Genomic DNA, 18,224 nt, shown 5'->3' with positions numbered 1-18,224 from the left:
CAATATTTATATATGTCACCCGTCCTGCACACAATAGTCAGGATGATGCATTGTTTGATTCAACAAATATGCAGAGAACTTCAACAAGAGTAAACCAAATGTATTAGTAAACTATGATTCATAAATCAATTTACGTGTTACTATTAATAATATTAATTAACTTTAGTTAGTAGTGTGATTTCCGGCATTCTGTAAAAGCCCTAAATGTCCACGCGACCTTAACGATCGCAAAAATTAGGGGTTGTTAATTTGAAACTTAAGTTCAGTATTTATATATTAGTAGTTCCGTTTAAAGCACCAAATATCGCCTAACGCTTTTCTGAATTCTGTAAGTCGAAACCAGTAAATAAAAGGATTTACAATAGAATTTAAAAATAACAAACAATGAAATATATATACTGTAAATACATCTTTGCTAACGTAATTACTACTACTGTCTTTTACGAGAACTAGAGTGCTTACACACACAGGTACACATGTTAAAATGAACACGCCTACAATGATACAAAAAGTCGTCAACATTTTTGTAGAATTCATACCTGGTAATTGATTGCGTTTGCTGTGTCTACGAATACTGAAGTAAATCGTTACATATAAAAATGTGTTAATAAACAAATATACCAATAAAATAATTGAAAAACTTATAGAGTTGATGTATATCGTAACAACAATTTGAATTGTTAGGACTGTTAAAACGGCAATTGCGCAGGTTTTCTTGGTGACAATAAGATGATATTTCATCGGTGCCAAAACAAGTGCGATGTAACGATCAATTGCGATACAAGCGATTGAACAGGCAGATACCAAATATGTTCCATTAAATACTCGGAATAGATAGTTATAACCATCATGTTTGTTCAACAATAAAATGTACGATGCTATGGTTAACATCGGATTAACTGCGTCAGTTGAAGCAAGTAAACTTACAAAAACGTTTTGCTTCTTTCGGAGCCTTTTAGAAGAAATAATCAGAATTAAAATGAAGATGTTCGCAAAGAAAGCGATTACACAAAATCCGTAAAGAATTGGTAATGCGTAAATATAGAAACGTTCCGTATTGAGAATTTCGCATGCTTCATTCATCCAAACGTCTTGGGTTACTGACGGAGTTGTCATTTTACTATCAAATCGTGTTTTACACACATCCAAAACTGCAAAGTCAATTCACCTACAACCTATAACAAAAACCTGTATAAAACGATTTCGAGTATAATTTTAAAATGTCTAAACAGGACTCAAAATAATAGACAATACGTGTATGTAAAATGTTACTACAGAAAATAAGCTGTCGCAATACTTCAGTAATACAATTTCAAACCACCTCGTTCGATTAGACAAATATACAAAGGACTTCAAACAAAATGTTGAATTAATTAGTTGTTGGTGAAATGAAACATATCTGCTGACCTCTTCGATGAGGCATGATTAAAGAGTAAATGAAGAACTAATACGACGGGGAAAAAAACAATTAACTATACGACATAGAAAGGAATAAGAGTGACACTGATGTTGATAAGATTCAACTTATAGGCTTCCACCTTGAGATAGGTCATCTATTGGATAAACTCAACGATCTAGAATTCGTCGCAGTTTTTAAGATGTCAATATCAATACGCATGCGTGCATAAGTGGCGCTACTGCGCAAGCGTATTGGCATTTTAACATAAAAAAGTGTCCAACCAATCAGAAACAATGAATGTTTACTAATGTAAACAGGCGTTAGTAAAATAAAATAAAACAATCGTAACTATTGTATGTGGACTGCCTGTCTGAAATTGAATTGATAATACAGTAACTCATACGCGCGGCTAACTTAGTAATAGGGAGGTTTTTCACCATTACGAATAGGATAACGGAAACGAATACGTTACAAATAAATATTCGTCCGACCACGCTTGATGATTCCACCATTATTTCGAACATCGTATGACACTTACTGATTTCTCTATTCACACGACCACCGTGTAACGTACGATACCACTATAAGCAGGACCACTTTATGGTGCTTGGTAATTCCAGCGTAAGTGATACAGAAAATAATATTAAACTATTTCTTACAGGGAAATTTGAAAAGCATGGTGGTTCGTCTAAGAAATCTGTGACCTTATCGCTTGAAGATGTAAGTAAATCATTCGGTGTACTTAGACCTTAAGTCCCATTTATACTGGGACGATATCGATCGACGATAACTTAGCCTATAGGTTATATAAAACATGCCATTTTAATGTGACAAACTAATTTCTTTACCTGAAAAAAGACAATGTAATGGATTTTTTTGTTTTCTATTATTTATGAAATATTTTGTTATGATAGTTTTTTAATAAATTTATTAAAACTGCGAAATTACCTATAGATTGATCTTCATTTTTTATGTTTGTGGGGGACAATACATTATCATTTTAGATGTATGAGTGAATATCCTATAGCGTCCTCTGTTTTGACTCAGAATAGTTTTTAGCACGTTACTATTTTTTTCTCTATCGTGAGTGTAAGTCCACTTTTGTTCATTATTCTATTATTAAAATACGATAAGTGTATTAAAAAAGTTACGACTACTATTACAACACTGCTTTTCACTTGCTTGTGCAACATAACATTTCATAATTATCTTTTATATATTTATATTTTCAATTGCAATTGTATTGAACCAGGCTTTAGAGATAACTAATGCTATGTTGGGCTTTGCCCATGCTAAACTCTAGACCCGTCATAGCCAATAACGATTAATGTGTCGAATTTGGAATAAATAGATACATTTTTCACTATAACAAACGTTCTAACAAAACTCTATGATCTACTAGGATTTATATAACAGTACTGCAGGGTGGCTAATTTTGATTTTAGAGAAGAATCGTGTACTTGTGTCAACTTCCCACAGCTACCAAATGATCACAACACATAGAGACCAAAAAACAAGACCCTAGTGGCCGTCATATTGAAATTAAAATGACCGCCATGGTTAAAAGACCTTCATCCATATTGTTAATATCAGGAAGTATCATGTACTCATCATCAAACATCATCAATAATTAGCAACCAAATGCATCCATGTTTCTTAGACGCATGAAGTCTCAGCTGGTCCATGATTTCGGTGGTTTATGCTTTTCATATCTTTTTTTTTAACCATTTATTATTTTTGTTCTGTGTTTCAATTGTTTACTTGTTGTTCTTGCTTTATTGTGACAATACTGTACCGTACGGTGAAAGTCAATACATGTTTTGGTGTGGGTCCATTACTTTAATACACATTTCTCTTTTTGTTCTTTTTTAGTTGTTGGAAATGTGTGTCAAGCTTTAGGAGATTCATACATATATTAACAGTGTAGACTCCTACAACGCACAACACTATGTTATATTTCATAATTGAAAATAAAATTAAGTTTAAAAAATTGCTTTAGTTTATTGTCTATTGGGTGTGAAATTTGAACCAAGAACGAGTGTTAATTTGAACCAAGAACGAGTGTTAATTTGAACCAAGAACGAGTGTTAATTTGAACCAAGAACGAGTGTTAATTTGAACCAAGAACGAGTGTTAATTTGAACCAAGAACGAGTGTTAATTTGAACCAAGAACGAGTGTAAATTTTATACGTGTTTCTTTGCGACAATGCTCAGGAATATGTAAGTTAGGAAATAAATAGGTTTGTTGAATGGTAATTAATATACAGTATGTCAGTAAAACAAAATAAATGATTTTAGACTGCCGTAAATCTACTCCAAATCATGAATCTATATAGTCTTTTTAGAAATTCGTCTTTACCAAATTCTAATAATATTTTTAACACCGGTGTCTCTAGACTGTAATTTGTAACCTTACGGTTTTAACTAATTTTTTTTAAATATTACTGCCATTTTTATAGACATTTATATGATTCTTTTTAATTGGAATTGCTGTCACGAAGACAAATAAAGTTTCTTATATCTTTTATATTGTTTATTAGTTTTGTTGTAAACTTCACAAACTGTTTCTTTAACAATAAATAAAATTCTGTCCTATTACTGATCATTTTATTGTTTTGGCTCCATTTAAAAAATGTAGTTGTGTGGGTGTGACGTCACTTACAACAATGGCATCCAAAGGACACGCTATGAATTACGTCATTGTTTGCCGGCAAGGAAGCAACAACTGGCAGAAGACGCCGCGGAATTTTCAAACGTTTTTAGTCGCGTGCAACGCGACTCTATAGCTCAGTATGTCGGTCGGTCGGTAAACACTAACTCAAATTTGCGCACGCGACAGCCGCCATGTATTGGCCTTGTTAATTCAGTATGAATACTACTTTCAATTACAACCTAAATTCTTTAACTCATATTATTTCATCTCGCATAACACCTAATGATCTCCTTACCAAAATACTATAAAGACATTTCAGAGTAAAAAATAACATTATATATTGTTTAACTTTGTGTCGAGAATCCTATTTTAATGTTTGCTGTAGGCGTTTAAAAGCATGAAATAAGTAAATTACTGATACAGTAGTGTATTCACGTTTTTCCTTTCAATAATGGTTTTGTGTTTTTTGTGTGTATTCATGGATATTTTTCTATACCTTAATCCATTGTACACTCATTAACAACCATTCTAAATCAATGCTACTAGGCTAGGCAATAACTATTGTTTCACATAAAGGGCTGAATAGACTTGGTTTGTTGAACACAAGAACATCAAGGTATTCTGGTTATTCAAAGCAGAGATTCTAAAATTAACTAAGTAATACTTAGTTCAATAAAACTATTTATACTACCTAACGTTGCAACAAAAAGGTGGAGGTTACTTACATTGGTGTTATTCCGATAGAATTAAATTAACATCTTCTTCTTATTGAGCCAAGCTTCTTTTTGTGGGTAACCATACACAATAACAAACATAAGCGAGTCTGTAATATTCCATTGCTACGAAAAATAGTAGCCTAATAATGCAAGTTCTTGCTGCCTCGCAGAGGCGTAAGCTGGTGCTGTCTGGGGGTTAGAAAGTATCAGGCTCAGGCCTAAACAAGTGTACCTCAACAATACAAGTTTGTCTAATGCCTAATTAATAATAACGCGTCAACACATATGGAATATCAATAGGAACGGGTTAACAAACATGATATTTCATTACTACGAATACCAGTAACGTGGAAATAAGTATGTTATTGACTTAATAGTAACGCGTCCCAAATGTGGCATGTATTATTCCCACATAAATGTCTATGTAGTCATACAGTTTGCATTTAAATTTAGCTTCAGTCATTGGCCAGCCAGCGTATTAATTCACCTGGTAATAATTATGCAGGTGTGGTATGTGTCACATGGTACAATTTCATCCAATCAAAACACGGGAGTTTCAGAAACATGGTGTATAGACCTGGTTTTGGTTTGTACATTTAGTCTTACCGCTGCTGTCGTCGAGACAACACGTTCTGCCGGTTTACTATAGACCCACCTATTTCATTCGGACTTATTCGAGTTTCACGTCTATTATCATGGCTGTGTCGACACAAGTAAACACGCTTTGGGACCAAACGTATGCTGATTTGATAGCGGATAGTCAGTACAGTAAGGATAACCTGTTCGAAGATCCCCGGTTTGGGGCATGTAACGAGTCTATCTTCTTGAAAGAAGATACATTTTTGTTTGACTTCTACGAGAGGCGAAATGACATCAAGTGGCTACGTCCAAAAGTAAGTTTTTATATTCAATAAATAGTACTTACAATAACTAACATTAATAAATTGTACTAGGCATATTCATGGGTATGCAATATTATTCGCTTTACTTTAATTAGGCGGTAACTATATAAATGTAGAAATAACTACTCCATGAACCCATACGATTTTTATTTGCAACGGCCTAGGGCATATAAGCTAGCTAGAATTTTTCAATCTGCTGCCTTTTAACTAGGTCTAACATTTTGGGTTCCATCCACAAAACCTTGTGTTTTCTCTTAGGAAATCTTAGAAGGCAAGCAGGAAGCATTCTTCTTTAAAGATGGAGCATCATTTAATGAGGTTATTTTAGCAGGAGACGAGGGCCTTGGTAAGAATTTGGTGTCTTTAATTTATAAATTCAGTATAAAGTTCTTTTACAATTTATAGGCGAAACGCTTTGCAACAAACAACATTGTAACGTTTGTCCTAAATTTTCCTACAGCAAACGCGTCATTTATGAACGCATTGGCAGGGATGACGCTTGTTCCGTCCGTACTCAACTACGTGTGTCCAGAACAGTCGTTCAAAGACAACTATAAAGGCATCTTTAGGTTCAGATTCTGGAGATTTGGATCTTGGTATGAAATTGTAATTGACGATCGACTGCCAACACTGGATGGTAAACTGATGTTTGGTCGCTGCCAATCAAAAGATGAATTCTGGGCCCCTCTCATGGAAAAGGCATTGGCCAAGTAAGCTACCGTATCAATTAGATAAGTTTAACCTAGATTATATTACTGTTTAATCTATAACATAATCATATTTGTTTTCTAAAGGCTATTGATGCGTTACGAAGCGATGGATTGTACTTTTGAGATTCCTGAAGCGTTGATCGATCTATCTGGTGGTACTGTTGAGAGAGTACAAGTGTCCGATTGTACAGAGGCTACACTTTCTTCAAAATTGAAAATGTGCAGAAAAACCGGATCACTCGTGACCGCTACTTTAGCTTTCGGACATTCGGATTATTGTGGTCTCAAACCGAAAACATTGTACATTCTAAATGGAAGCGTAAAAAAAGTAAGTTATAGCCTTGACCATATTTAAGCCAATCATTGGCAACATATCTACATCTAAACGTATTGGCTTATCCAAAATCCTCACTATACAGTTTCAATAGATTTATTTAGAAATGGCAATATCTTTGTACTGAATAATAAATGAAATGGACAGGGTACTTGTTTTATATAATGTCTTATTGCAATTTTGTTACCATCTTTCAGGTAATGTACAACGACAATAACATTATGTGTTGGGCAAATATCATTCGAGTTCTCAGTACAGAACGTTGTGAATGGACTGGACCTTGGGGCGACGAGTAAGTAGATATCTGTATGCGTCTTTCCGACAATATTCGGACTTAAACGCGCAATGTTTCTTGCGCACGAAAAGGAAGGTTAAAAAAAAACTAGCTAGTGTACCATTTTAAAAAAAAAACCTCATTGGACATTTCAGGTCGAAAGAGATGAAGTCGTTGAGTGCTGAAATCAAGGAAGAGTTTAAAATAAAAAGCAAAGTAGATGGCGATTTTTGGTAAATAGTATACTAATTAAACCATTTAGGCCTAATTTCTGTTTTTTATCATGATATTCCATGTATCATTTAAATTGTTCCAATACTTGTTAAGGATGGATATCAAAGATGTTCTGAAAAGATTCAAAGAGCTAAGGATTCTCCATGTTCCACCGGAGCTGTCTGAAAAGGAGTCAAACTGGACTGTAACCGAGCATTTCAATAAGTGGCAGAAGGGTTCGACTGCAATGGGACGTTATGAGGCTAACAAAGAAAGTAAGTGATCCATACCATCCTATTCGAATTTGCTATGTTACAAAAGAACGCTCAAAAGCTTGCTTCAAAAGGTCATAAAACAATTTGGAATATTCGACTGATATTATGATTATTCTTTTGGAAAATTTGTACAAAACAGGAATTTATTTACAAAAACAGTTGCTTATTACTTTTGATTTTATTTATAAAATTACAATATAAAAAACAAAAATGTAGACTTACCGAAAAATATATATCTGTATTTGTGTCTTGTAGATTTCCATAACAATCCCCAATACAATATAAAGGTTGACGATGATGGTGATTTAGTGGTCGTCTCTCTGATGGCAGTTGGAAGAGGCAGACAAGAAACTTCGTGGGATGGATATAACATTGGTCTCGATGTATACAAGGTAATGGCGATCTCTTGAAAACGAATTGCGTACTGAATATTGCTAATTATGCATACACGAATATTGCGAAACTACACATTTCCCAACTGATGAATTTCCAATTTGCTAACAGACTGAAGACTCTCCAATCGACAGCAAGTTTCTTCAAAACAACAAACCACTTCACTCAATTGTACACAAAGAGGGAATACGAGAAATTAATCTGTTCATGACTCTAGATCCGGGGAACTACGTCGTCATTCCATCAACGTTTAATAAGAACAAAGAAATTCCGTTCTTGTTGCGTTTCTTCGCTGGATATTCTTCCAAGACTGCGTAAGTATAGACTAATATAGGACTGTGGGTGGGCGATTTCATCTACCAAATAAATAATCCGTACAGCTTTGGTTGAGCTCTGTAGGCGTCCGTTCACATTGGGGGCTACGGTTCACACATAAGAATATATAGGCCTATTGTTTTAATATTATATGGTCTTTACTAAATTGTGATTTCTTTTAGATCGGCAAGTTGCATAACCGTCTACACACCAACACTAACGAAAAATGTAAGCTATGGACTATAATGAAACGAAATAAATAGTAAAACCTATACCGTACTTCTTAATAGTGTATACTTCTGTACTGTATTGTAAATGTTAATTTTAATTTCAGTTTGACGATCTTGATCCTATGATGTCATCGATTATTGAATCTTTCTTTAAAGAAAAAGCCGGTGCGGTAAGTAGAAAAGAATAAAGTAGACTGTTATATTATTTCACTCTTGCCTGTTTATACCGTTTTACTCTTTTGTTTATAGGATGGCTTAATGGACAACTCGGAGCTAGATGCGTTTTTCGCAGGTTGGAAAAAGGAACGTATGTAGCATTTTTTTTAATGCAATGTATTACTTTACATTAATTAATTTAAATGGAAAGTTTGAATATATATTCTATTTTTTCTTTCAGAAATAATTCCTATTGATATTTCACACGAAACATCCGCAGCTATCGCCGCTCTATATGACGTATCCTTTTGTACTAAATGCATATTAGCCTAAACCTTGGTTCACACATAGGGACACCACGCAAGGGACATAAGCGCAACTGTCGCCAAGATATACTTGGAAACCTTTTTATGTATTATACTAGATTAGATTAACTTAACCTTCTTAATAGGACGACGATTCTCGAACACTTTCCGTCAATGAAGGCATGGCCATTGGGGCGTTGTCATTCTATTGTGACGTAAGTATACAACATAATGCATTATTTATTTATAATGGGTTCTACAACTTCTATTTAAACCAAATCGTATTGATTTTTCCAGATGACGTTTCTACAATCGGATAAAGACAACAGTAAATCTCTTGATGCGAGCGAGTTGAGAGATGCTTTATCACGAGCAGGTATGTTTTAGGCGACGGCTTCAACCACTCCTAGGCCTGCGCACTGTAGGGCCTAATACAATTGTTTTACAGTATAAAGATATGAAAACACACATAAGAAATAAATATTACTTTCTCTTTCAGGTCTTAAAACCAGTGACACCATATTGCAGCACCTAGTGAGTCGGTACGTTGGCAGTGACAATAAGATTACATACGACGAATTTTTCCTCATGGTTTCAAAGCTTCGATACGTTATTAGTAAGTTACTATTAAACCGACCATTATATAACGCTTGGCTATTCCACTATTAGCCCCACCGATGTGTGGCGCTTGGTGATTCCACTATTAGCCCGACCAGTGTGTAGATTGGTATTCCACTTCATACATTGAATTTATTGTTAATCTATATTCATTGCAGAGAAATTTGAAAAGCTTGGTGGGTCGAATGAGAAATCTGTGGCACTTACGATTGAAGATGTAAGTATATGTTTTCATACGTAATAATTATCTATACAAAATAGTTCTTCCACTGGAGCACATTGTAGTAGATGCTGAGCTCCGGAAATCAAAGGGCTTTTCTTTGCCTGCGACACGGTATGTACACAGTACTGTTAGTATTTGTCGCAGCCAGACGCAAGATCAAATGTCTGAGATTTGGGTCAAATGATTGACAATACTTTTTCGAAAATTTCTAATTTGATATCTTTTTTCTTTTCAGCTGATGGAAATGTGTGTTAAGCTTTAAGACGAATCCCGTCATCGGTCGTGATTAAAATTACGTCATCGGTCGGAATTAAAATACTCATTTGACCTATATAGTTGAGTAGCCGAACAACGCATATAATATAAACGAATTTAGGCAGCTATATATTGTAATTGTAATATCGTAATTGGAAATAAAATAATTGAAAGTTTTTTCAAACTCACTTTACTTTGTATTATTCTTACGCTCTTCAGTACAAAATCTGAAAATTAACAAATTATGAAGAAATGAGTTATGAGGTATGTAAATTACATACAAAAGCATTTTAAGCTCTTGATTAATTCAGTTAAGACATCACGGAATTACCGTTGCACTATTAAGCCTATGTATGCATATGTCTTTGTGCCACTCGCATATTTGATATTTACTTTATTTCGGAATAAATATTCCATATAATTATACGGCACAAAAAACGCACAAAACAAATGATTTTTTCCCACTTGGTGTAGAAATTTGAATACACCTAACCAGATCAATTTCTTCACTATTCACAACTCTAATAGTGTTTACCGACCGACCGACATAGTGAGCTGTGGAGTCAAAAAACTAAATCTATGCAATTTACGAATGGAACGAGAAACCTATTTGACGGCGTTCGTATGATGCATCAAAAGTGCTCCCTCTTTGCAAAAGTTATTAATATTGTTTAGGAATTTCTGGAAGTCTCCCCGGGGGGTTTCTATTATGGTATGGCCCATGACTATATTTAGCAAAACCTAATTAATTCGTAGGAATGATCCGATCACGACGTTATTGTTCATCCGATTGCTTAGCTGTTCGTTCGGGAGACACTGTGGGCAGAATATGACGAAAAACCACGATGCTCTGATTGTTAATTGGTCAATTTTGGTTTGGACGGATAACTTAAGGGACGATGACGACCACAATACGTGAAGACAATATTGAAGTGACGTAGGCATTTGAGGTATTCGGATTTTGATGTATGACTTGTTGCCAATCGCGAATCGATGATTGTAGTGTAAAACATGCGCCGCTTGTGAATCATGTGCATGAATTATAGTGAGCATATTTAATTCAACATTTGGATTTACTGCATCATAGTTTCTATGAGAAGCAACTTTTCATTATACGTGGATTTAAACGGTTTATTATAAACAAAAATGAGTATAAAAATTTTATCGGATGAGGGTAGAGGAAGGCTTAGCGTCAGGTAAGAGGTTTTTTTATTTACCATCATTACTGGATAAAATATATACTCATCCTCCGTTCATTTGTCTATATTTACTTAATTAGTGCCAGTTCCACAATCAGAGGTTTTTCATGAGTGTTTTTATTATATACAAATGTAATGTAATGAATTATTTGTATTAATAGAAGGAATCCGTTTAGTTTATTAGCACGGTGTTCTATTCATTATTATATTACATTATCATTTACATTGGCAACGTTCCATTTAATGTACGCCAACATAGTACACGCAGTATGATGTATACATTGGTAATTAAAACAATCCCCTTCATACCAAGGCTTATAATAGGCCTATGCATGAAGCTATATATTATCTTGATAAATATATCGTCTGAATGCTTCCAAATGAATACGATAAAACTATCGAAATTCGATCGCACAAATCACAATAATAGAACGTTAATGTTTAGGCCAATTATAAATACGTGTACTACTAATATCCACACGTGGGATATATTATTTTATTTTATCGTATGTTTGTAATGTAACTATTTTTTTTATTTATTTGTATTTAGGCGAATTAATAACATTACACATTTCGAGGCGATTGAACCAAATTAATACAGCTACTAGTAGCTATTGAAAAAACTTTAATTATTTCGAGTTGGCGATCGGCAACGTTTCAAATTGATTTATATGCCTTCATACGTCCTTTTACTTTATGCCTATAAATATGTTCTGATGATTAGAATGCAGTACCCGGTATCGTAGCAAAAAATGAAATAATGAAAAAGAAAAAAAAATGAAATAATGAAAAAGGAAAACAAAAATGAAACCTAATTTATACATAACAATATTTTGACATTAGGAATGAATGACGCATCTTGGTGATTTTAATAAATATTTTGGGCCTAAGGTATGTAAGATGTTGACAGCTTGTGAACAACCACTGTGAGTTGTGTAACGTAATATCAGAGCCTCTCCATGCGTTCATAAACATAGGCCTACTCGCATTTATTATTAGATGGAATGTTTCTTAAAAGCTAATCAAAGTACATGGGCCTATGAAATGTTAATACTTGGTTCCCATTAGGACGTAAATGCGACACAAAAAAAGTAATATGACGACGCTATGATTTACAGCGTCGTGATTGCGTTTACGTCGTCGTCCTTGCTTTGCGTACTGCGAAACCCAAATGTATGCTGATAGATGTACCGTAATACATTTATCAGCGTGATTTATTGACAATGCACTTACACGGCTGCGGTGCGGTGTGTTCAGTGTTAATTTAATGAAGAAACTAAAGAAAAAAAGAGTTTAACTTAAATTACTATTAAAATGAATGTGATTCTGTGAACTAAGATTCAGGTTGATGTAGGCCTAGCATAATGGATGCATACAGTTCCTCTGCAGTGTGGTAATAAATCGTTCACATCGACGATAGCTGTTATAATTAGCACCTGTTTTTGGTAATGAACGTGTCATAATGATTGATACACGTTCTATATAATGATATTGAATTGATTCAATTAACACGGCTTAAAGAAGGCTCAGCCAATCAATGATGCGATAGTCGATGGATGTTTGATTTTGTAACAACTTAGCATATCTTAGCCTATTACCTGTCAATGTGTATGACCAACATTAAAAATAAAATATTTCAATTTGAATGCGTTCATGTTTTATATATAAAGCCTTATATAACGTTTGAAACGTTTTGTTTTCCTCCATAAAGTTCGTATTGGGAGTCGTGGGTAGGCCTACAGTAAACACAATCAAATTATAATAAATATTAGAACATTCAGACACATAATTGATTAAATGTTTGTAAAACCGAAATTATAATACCATATTAGGGAATCCCTGACCATTTTAATGTTGTTTTTCTCTATACTGGGTGACCTCTTCTTCAGTCAAAGACTGTTCTCCCATAGGGCTCAGTTATGATCACTAGCTTTTATAGTCCTTATCCGAGAAGACCATTACAGTTAGTGTTTGAATAATGAAAATGTATGTTTAATATAATATATATATAAGAGCGAGAGAGACATGTATTATAAATCATAAGCCATTGAGGGCGCTAATTTCTCATTTCTCAGTTTTCTCATGCAGAAGCCGAAGTTGAAGTTAAAAGATTTTACAAGACAACTATTACCTAAGCTAGACCTAGTATTACTAGTAGTAGAGGCAGTATACGATACGAAAAATCTGAAACTGATCTAGACTAATTCTTCCGGACGATGAATGAGAAAAAAGTACTTACTATCGGTTACAACGTAATATTGGAGGCTATGCGGGTCCACATTAGATGTTTTATAATACTATGAGGTGGGAGGTAGGCTAGTGCATTTTGCCAGTATATGTTTATCCATTTTTTCTCTGGTGAAATGTATCTCATCTCAGATCCCCACCATAGGTAATCTGCATGGCGCCTCCTTTCTAAAATGGTATAGCAAACTAGTTCTAACCTAAATTATTTCTTTCAACGACTTGGTTGCCTGCAATTTATTTTTATGAAGAGCCCCCTCAATAGCGCGCCATAAGAAACGTGAAAGAAAGTGATTAATTAAATGTTAATGAGTTCTATACAACAAGAGATATGATTAGTCAATCTGAAAACTATAAAACAAGTTTGCCCATTGGTAGAAATGGTTCAGTGGGAGTGGTACTTTTGAATAGAATGTCCTTACCAGATCATAATAATTAATTCAGTAAATATAATTTGTACCCCTCATCTTTCATGGTCATTAAAAGGCATTGATCCATAACTTGCCTAACTGCAGTTATAGGATAACTAGAATAGACCTATATAGCTTATGTTCAGGTGTTGATGATATAAAACTCTAGTTAATATAATGTTAACCTACGGATTGACAGTTTGCTATAATTTGTTAAATTTTATTAAAATACTACGGATATGAACTACTATTTTAATTGGTCCGATCTTTGCCATACTCTGACGTCTTGCAAGCCTAATTTATATTAATAGGCCTACTACTGTAAGTACAGTATGACCAATTGACCTATGACACACAAAGCTACTTGAATAGTTATTTCAAAACAAATTAAATAACAAAATAAACACATGAAATAACATTAAATCCATATTATTATGGAAGATCGATCGAACCATTAATAAAATTACAATTCTATTACTATTAATTACAAACAAAGTATTTAAATGGTACCGTTACAGTTCCGTTTACTGCCGTTCCTCCCTCTGTATTATTTTGTCCATAATAACTTTGGTCGTTTGGTAGCGCCTTTTATGTTTTAAACAGCTGCTCCATTACATCACAAGCTTCAAGAAATTCAATGTCAGTTTTAAAACAACTATACCGAACCTAAATTTAAATACGAAGTTTTCTTAAACTTAGATGACATATCTATTGGAAAAGACATTTAGCATATTTACTCAAGTTTAGGCATACTTTACAAACTGGTTTAAGCTTGCATTAAAACTGTGTTAAGAGTTGGAAGAGGTATGAGTCGGCTGTTTATTCCACCAAATGTGCCAAAGTTTTTTATCGACTTGCGATGCCTGGATGCTTCTTGGGATAAAGATACCGTATTGACTTTACGGGCAGGCGATGACCCTGCCATTCGACTAATGAAATCTTCTAGTAGATTTTTGGCTCAAGAAAGGTAGGAAGAAAAGAAAATGGTGTTATATAGAGCAGTTTTAGATGCTTAGAGTGAAATTGTGCTTGAGTATGGGAGGGGATGAGTGCAACGACTTGTTTGCCAGTCGGAAGAAGTGAGTTTACCAAAATCCATTCTTATATACCACTCTACAGTCAATATAGTTAACAGACAAACTCTTCTTTGGTTACCATTTGCTCAGGTTCATAAAAGGTCTGTAGTATTTGTACTATTTTAATTATGCTATTTGAGTATATAGAGAAAAGGTAAAGCCTACAAGGCATATAGCATTTGTACAGAATCGACAATTACAAAACGAATCGGAGTGAACCTATATAAATGTTTACAGAAATTGTTTTTAACTGGGGTTTATATATATATATTTTATTAAACTTTACATGGATTTGATTAAATTGTTTTAAACTGGGGTTTATATATATACATTTGATAAAACTTTACATGGATTTTGAAAAAAGAAAAACACTATTTTTCTAGAAATCACTACAAGTTTGACATTCCCTTATATTCTATTTATGTTGTGATTTATTTGTTTTTCCTATTACCGTTACCGTAGTATTGTAATGTTCTGATACCGGTGGGGATAATCTGACTCATAGTTAAGGACTACTATGTCCAGGTTAACAAGCAAATTATTAAAATTATTATATAGTTTGTCTATAAAACTTTTTTTCTTTCAATTAGAAATTAACCGATCACTAAGAGTTTGTAACTTTATGTCCCTTATTTTCTGTGAGAGTTTATTGTTTACTATATGTTATTTAGTTTTTCTATTAAACTGTGTGTAATTAATATCAAATCGGCTCAATTTGGCTCATCCCCTACTAACTATTTCAAAGCTAACAAAACTAATTAAACTACAAGCAGCCGCTATGATCATGTTAGTAAAAGTACTTTGAGCTCATCAGAAGAATGTGCCATGACATTATGATTCGTTCTAAGTATACATGTATATTAACCGCAAGTAACCCTTGACATTTCAACTATCTTACAATCAATATATTTAATAGTTGTCAAAATGGTTCATTTTAGCCATAGACACTTGTATCCATAATAATTATCATACAGATATTGTCTGTTTAGAGGTTAACTGTTGATATAAATTTTATTAATATCAATAAATATAGAACACTGATTCTAAATATTGTTGTTTTTTTTTCTTCTTTTTTTTTTATTTATCTGATTTTAAAATAAAGAAAAATGCTTGTTAAGTCTCATTGCAACTCTCATTGATATATACTCCTTCTGAGACGACAAAGTGTATTTCTTTAATATCAATAAACAACACTGATTCTATTTATTTGAATATTATTGCCTAAAAATCCATTTACGATAGTAGCGTTTGACATGGTAAATGAAACTAAAAATTAACTATAATCATTGTTTTCACAGTGGATTCAACCCATGTGATCACGTGGAACTAAGTGCTGATAGGGGATACATACTTTGGACAAATCCCAGAGGGTCAATCGAGGTCAGATTCAAATATGGGAAAACTGGTGATGATTTCAAGTAAGTCAAAAGGCTAACATTCATTGCAATCAATAGTTATGATGTTGGTGTTGGTGAAAGATGTGGTATAAAATGATTATTATATAACTCCTAAATAGATTCATGTCATTTGATTGGACGATTGTGGGTCACATGGCGTTCAATAGACAGTATATTATATAATTACTAGCGTTCCATGATGGTTCACACAAGCTATTAAATCATCATCATAGTAAAATTACATTGTGTTTTTATTAATTTCAGATAATTGGCTTGTATCTAATAATGTTTCTATAATTGAAATTCCAAGTTCAAAACAATCTTTTTTATAAGATGCCAGAGGTTGTGTAGCATGCCACTATCTTTGTCTACAGCCTCTATATCTAGCAATTATATTTTTTAAACTTCCTACATATCATAAAAGAAATAATCGTATTTATTTAAAAGATACCGGTATTTATTTTAGGCATTTTGAATATGATGTACCGTACGCCAGGATTATATTTATACACGCTCACAGCCAGCAACACATTTGTTTGCGTAGGAGAAATGTTTAAATAAAATTACTAAATACATTTAATTACAATGAGTAAATTTAATTACAGATGTTTCATTGATCCACAACACATGGGAATTAAGATATACCAACTGAAAGGATATCGTAAAGAGATGATAGTGGACGGTAAACAACCAATGAAGGAAAACACTAGCAGACATCGTATGAAAGACAGTCCCGTGAGACAAGGCCAGAACAATTTTGAATTCAATTCACACGACGGAGAAGTCCGTTTGGTTCTAGAGATGAACAGAGACCACGACTCACACAAACCACATGCGTTCAAATTAAACTACGTCTTGGCTTTGTAAATGATGTTTGAAAAAGGAGTTTCTTTTTGACGAGGCTGAAATTGCGGATATACGTACACAATTATGCCTACTCAATATCATACAAGTCCATGCTTCACTCTACGTAAACGTGTCTACTTTCTCAAACAGAAAACAAAAACAAACAAACAATCTGGAGGGAAAGTAGTTTACATACTGTACATACGTAACTGTCAATAAGTATGATCGTAATTTGTTATTATTAATTTTGTAAACAATTGTAAATTAAACTTTAACATAACGAAACCAAAACGATTATAAAATCTGAAGCGAATGTAAAACCCGTTTTTTCTTTCGGTTAAAAGTTATTGAATGTAAGTGTGTGGCCACACGATATTATTTCCAACAATATAATTATTATAGACTTGTTTCGATTTTGTCGATGCGTTTCTTCATACCAACCTTCTTTTAATAATGTTTGCGCCACAGCATGAATAAAGAATGATTGAATTAGTGATAGCCCGCGTATCGATAGATGTTACCTATCCATCTTGTCTAAACCTGCGTTCCCACTAAGGTGAGGAAACACCCTTAACATTTATTCATTAGTAAATATACCACTTAAAAGAAATATTTAAAAATGTATTGGCTTAAGTAGAATATCTCACTGGTGAGTGCAGACACTGACCGTGGAACTATCAGTGTACCCTCGACTCTTTACACTTTACTGTATTTGATTCCATGCATAAGAACGATGTAAATACGCCTTCAATTTTACGATAGTGTACATAATCGTCCTTTAGGTCTACGCTACAATCAACTTCCGCAATGTACCAATTTTACATTTTAGTTTAATAATAAAAAACCGCTAAATTAGCTTTGTATTCGTTGTTTTTTGTTTTGTTCTCTAAAATTAATTACTTAAGAAATGTATTACGATGACGATTATATTGATAATTAAGATAATTAATTACGATTCTGATCATCACGACGATAGGCTAAACGATTACAGCGGATTATAATAATAATATTTGTTCAATAATGATGTGTTGAGTTGTTCTGTGCTACACGTCAGGCATACGCACGCTGGATAGGGTGGGG

General features: G+C 33.6%; 2 protein-coding genes across 3 annotated transcripts; both read left to right on the top strand.

Annotated features, from left to right (window-relative positions):
* The first annotated feature begins 5,242 nt into the window (after positions 1–5,242).
* LOC140061329 (calpain-B-like) lies at positions 5,243–10,160 on the top strand. The gene is made up of 18 exons (XM_072107839.1): positions 5,243–5,662; positions 5,930–6,017; positions 6,132–6,381; positions 6,466–6,709; positions 6,913–7,007; positions 7,145–7,222; positions 7,317–7,477; positions 7,733–7,869; positions 7,982–8,184; positions 8,368–8,413; positions 8,520–8,585; positions 8,665–8,722; positions 8,813–8,871; positions 9,023–9,091; positions 9,174–9,252; positions 9,376–9,492; positions 9,653–9,711; positions 9,953–10,160. The coding sequence occupies exons 1-18, from the start codon at positions 5,465–5,467 to the stop codon at positions 9,977–9,979; spliced, it is 2,034 nt and encodes a 677-aa protein (XP_071963940.1). The 5' UTR covers positions 5,243–5,464; the 3' UTR covers positions 9,980–10,160.
* Positions 10,161–10,814: 654 nt separating this feature from the next.
* Positions 10,815–17,999, top strand: LOC140060267 (uncharacterized). Of its 2 annotated transcripts, none has more exons than XM_072106406.1 (3): positions 10,815–11,168; positions 16,200–16,319; positions 16,904–17,999. In XM_072106406.1, the coding sequence occupies exons 1-3, from the start codon at positions 11,119–11,121 to the stop codon at positions 17,163–17,165; spliced, it is 432 nt and encodes a 143-aa protein (XP_071962507.1). In that variant the 5' UTR covers positions 10,815–11,118; the 3' UTR covers positions 17,166–17,999. The 2 variants fall into 2 exon arrangements, with proteins under 2 accessions (XP_071962507.1, XP_071962506.1); XM_072106405.1 differs by lacking the exon at positions 10,815–11,168 and adding an exon at positions 14,426–14,792.
* The last annotated feature ends 225 nt before the right edge of the window (positions 18,000–18,224 follow it).

The sequence above is a fragment of the Antedon mediterranea genome, chromosome 10, assembly GCF_964355755.1.
Source record: "Antedon mediterranea chromosome 10, ecAntMedi1.1, whole genome shotgun sequence".
Lineage (NCBI taxonomy): Eukaryota > Metazoa > Echinodermata > Crinoidea > Comatulida > Antedonidae > Antedon > Antedon mediterranea.
The sequence above is the reverse complement of the archived record's forward strand: the minus strand, read 5'-3'. Positions and strand labels throughout refer to the sequence as shown.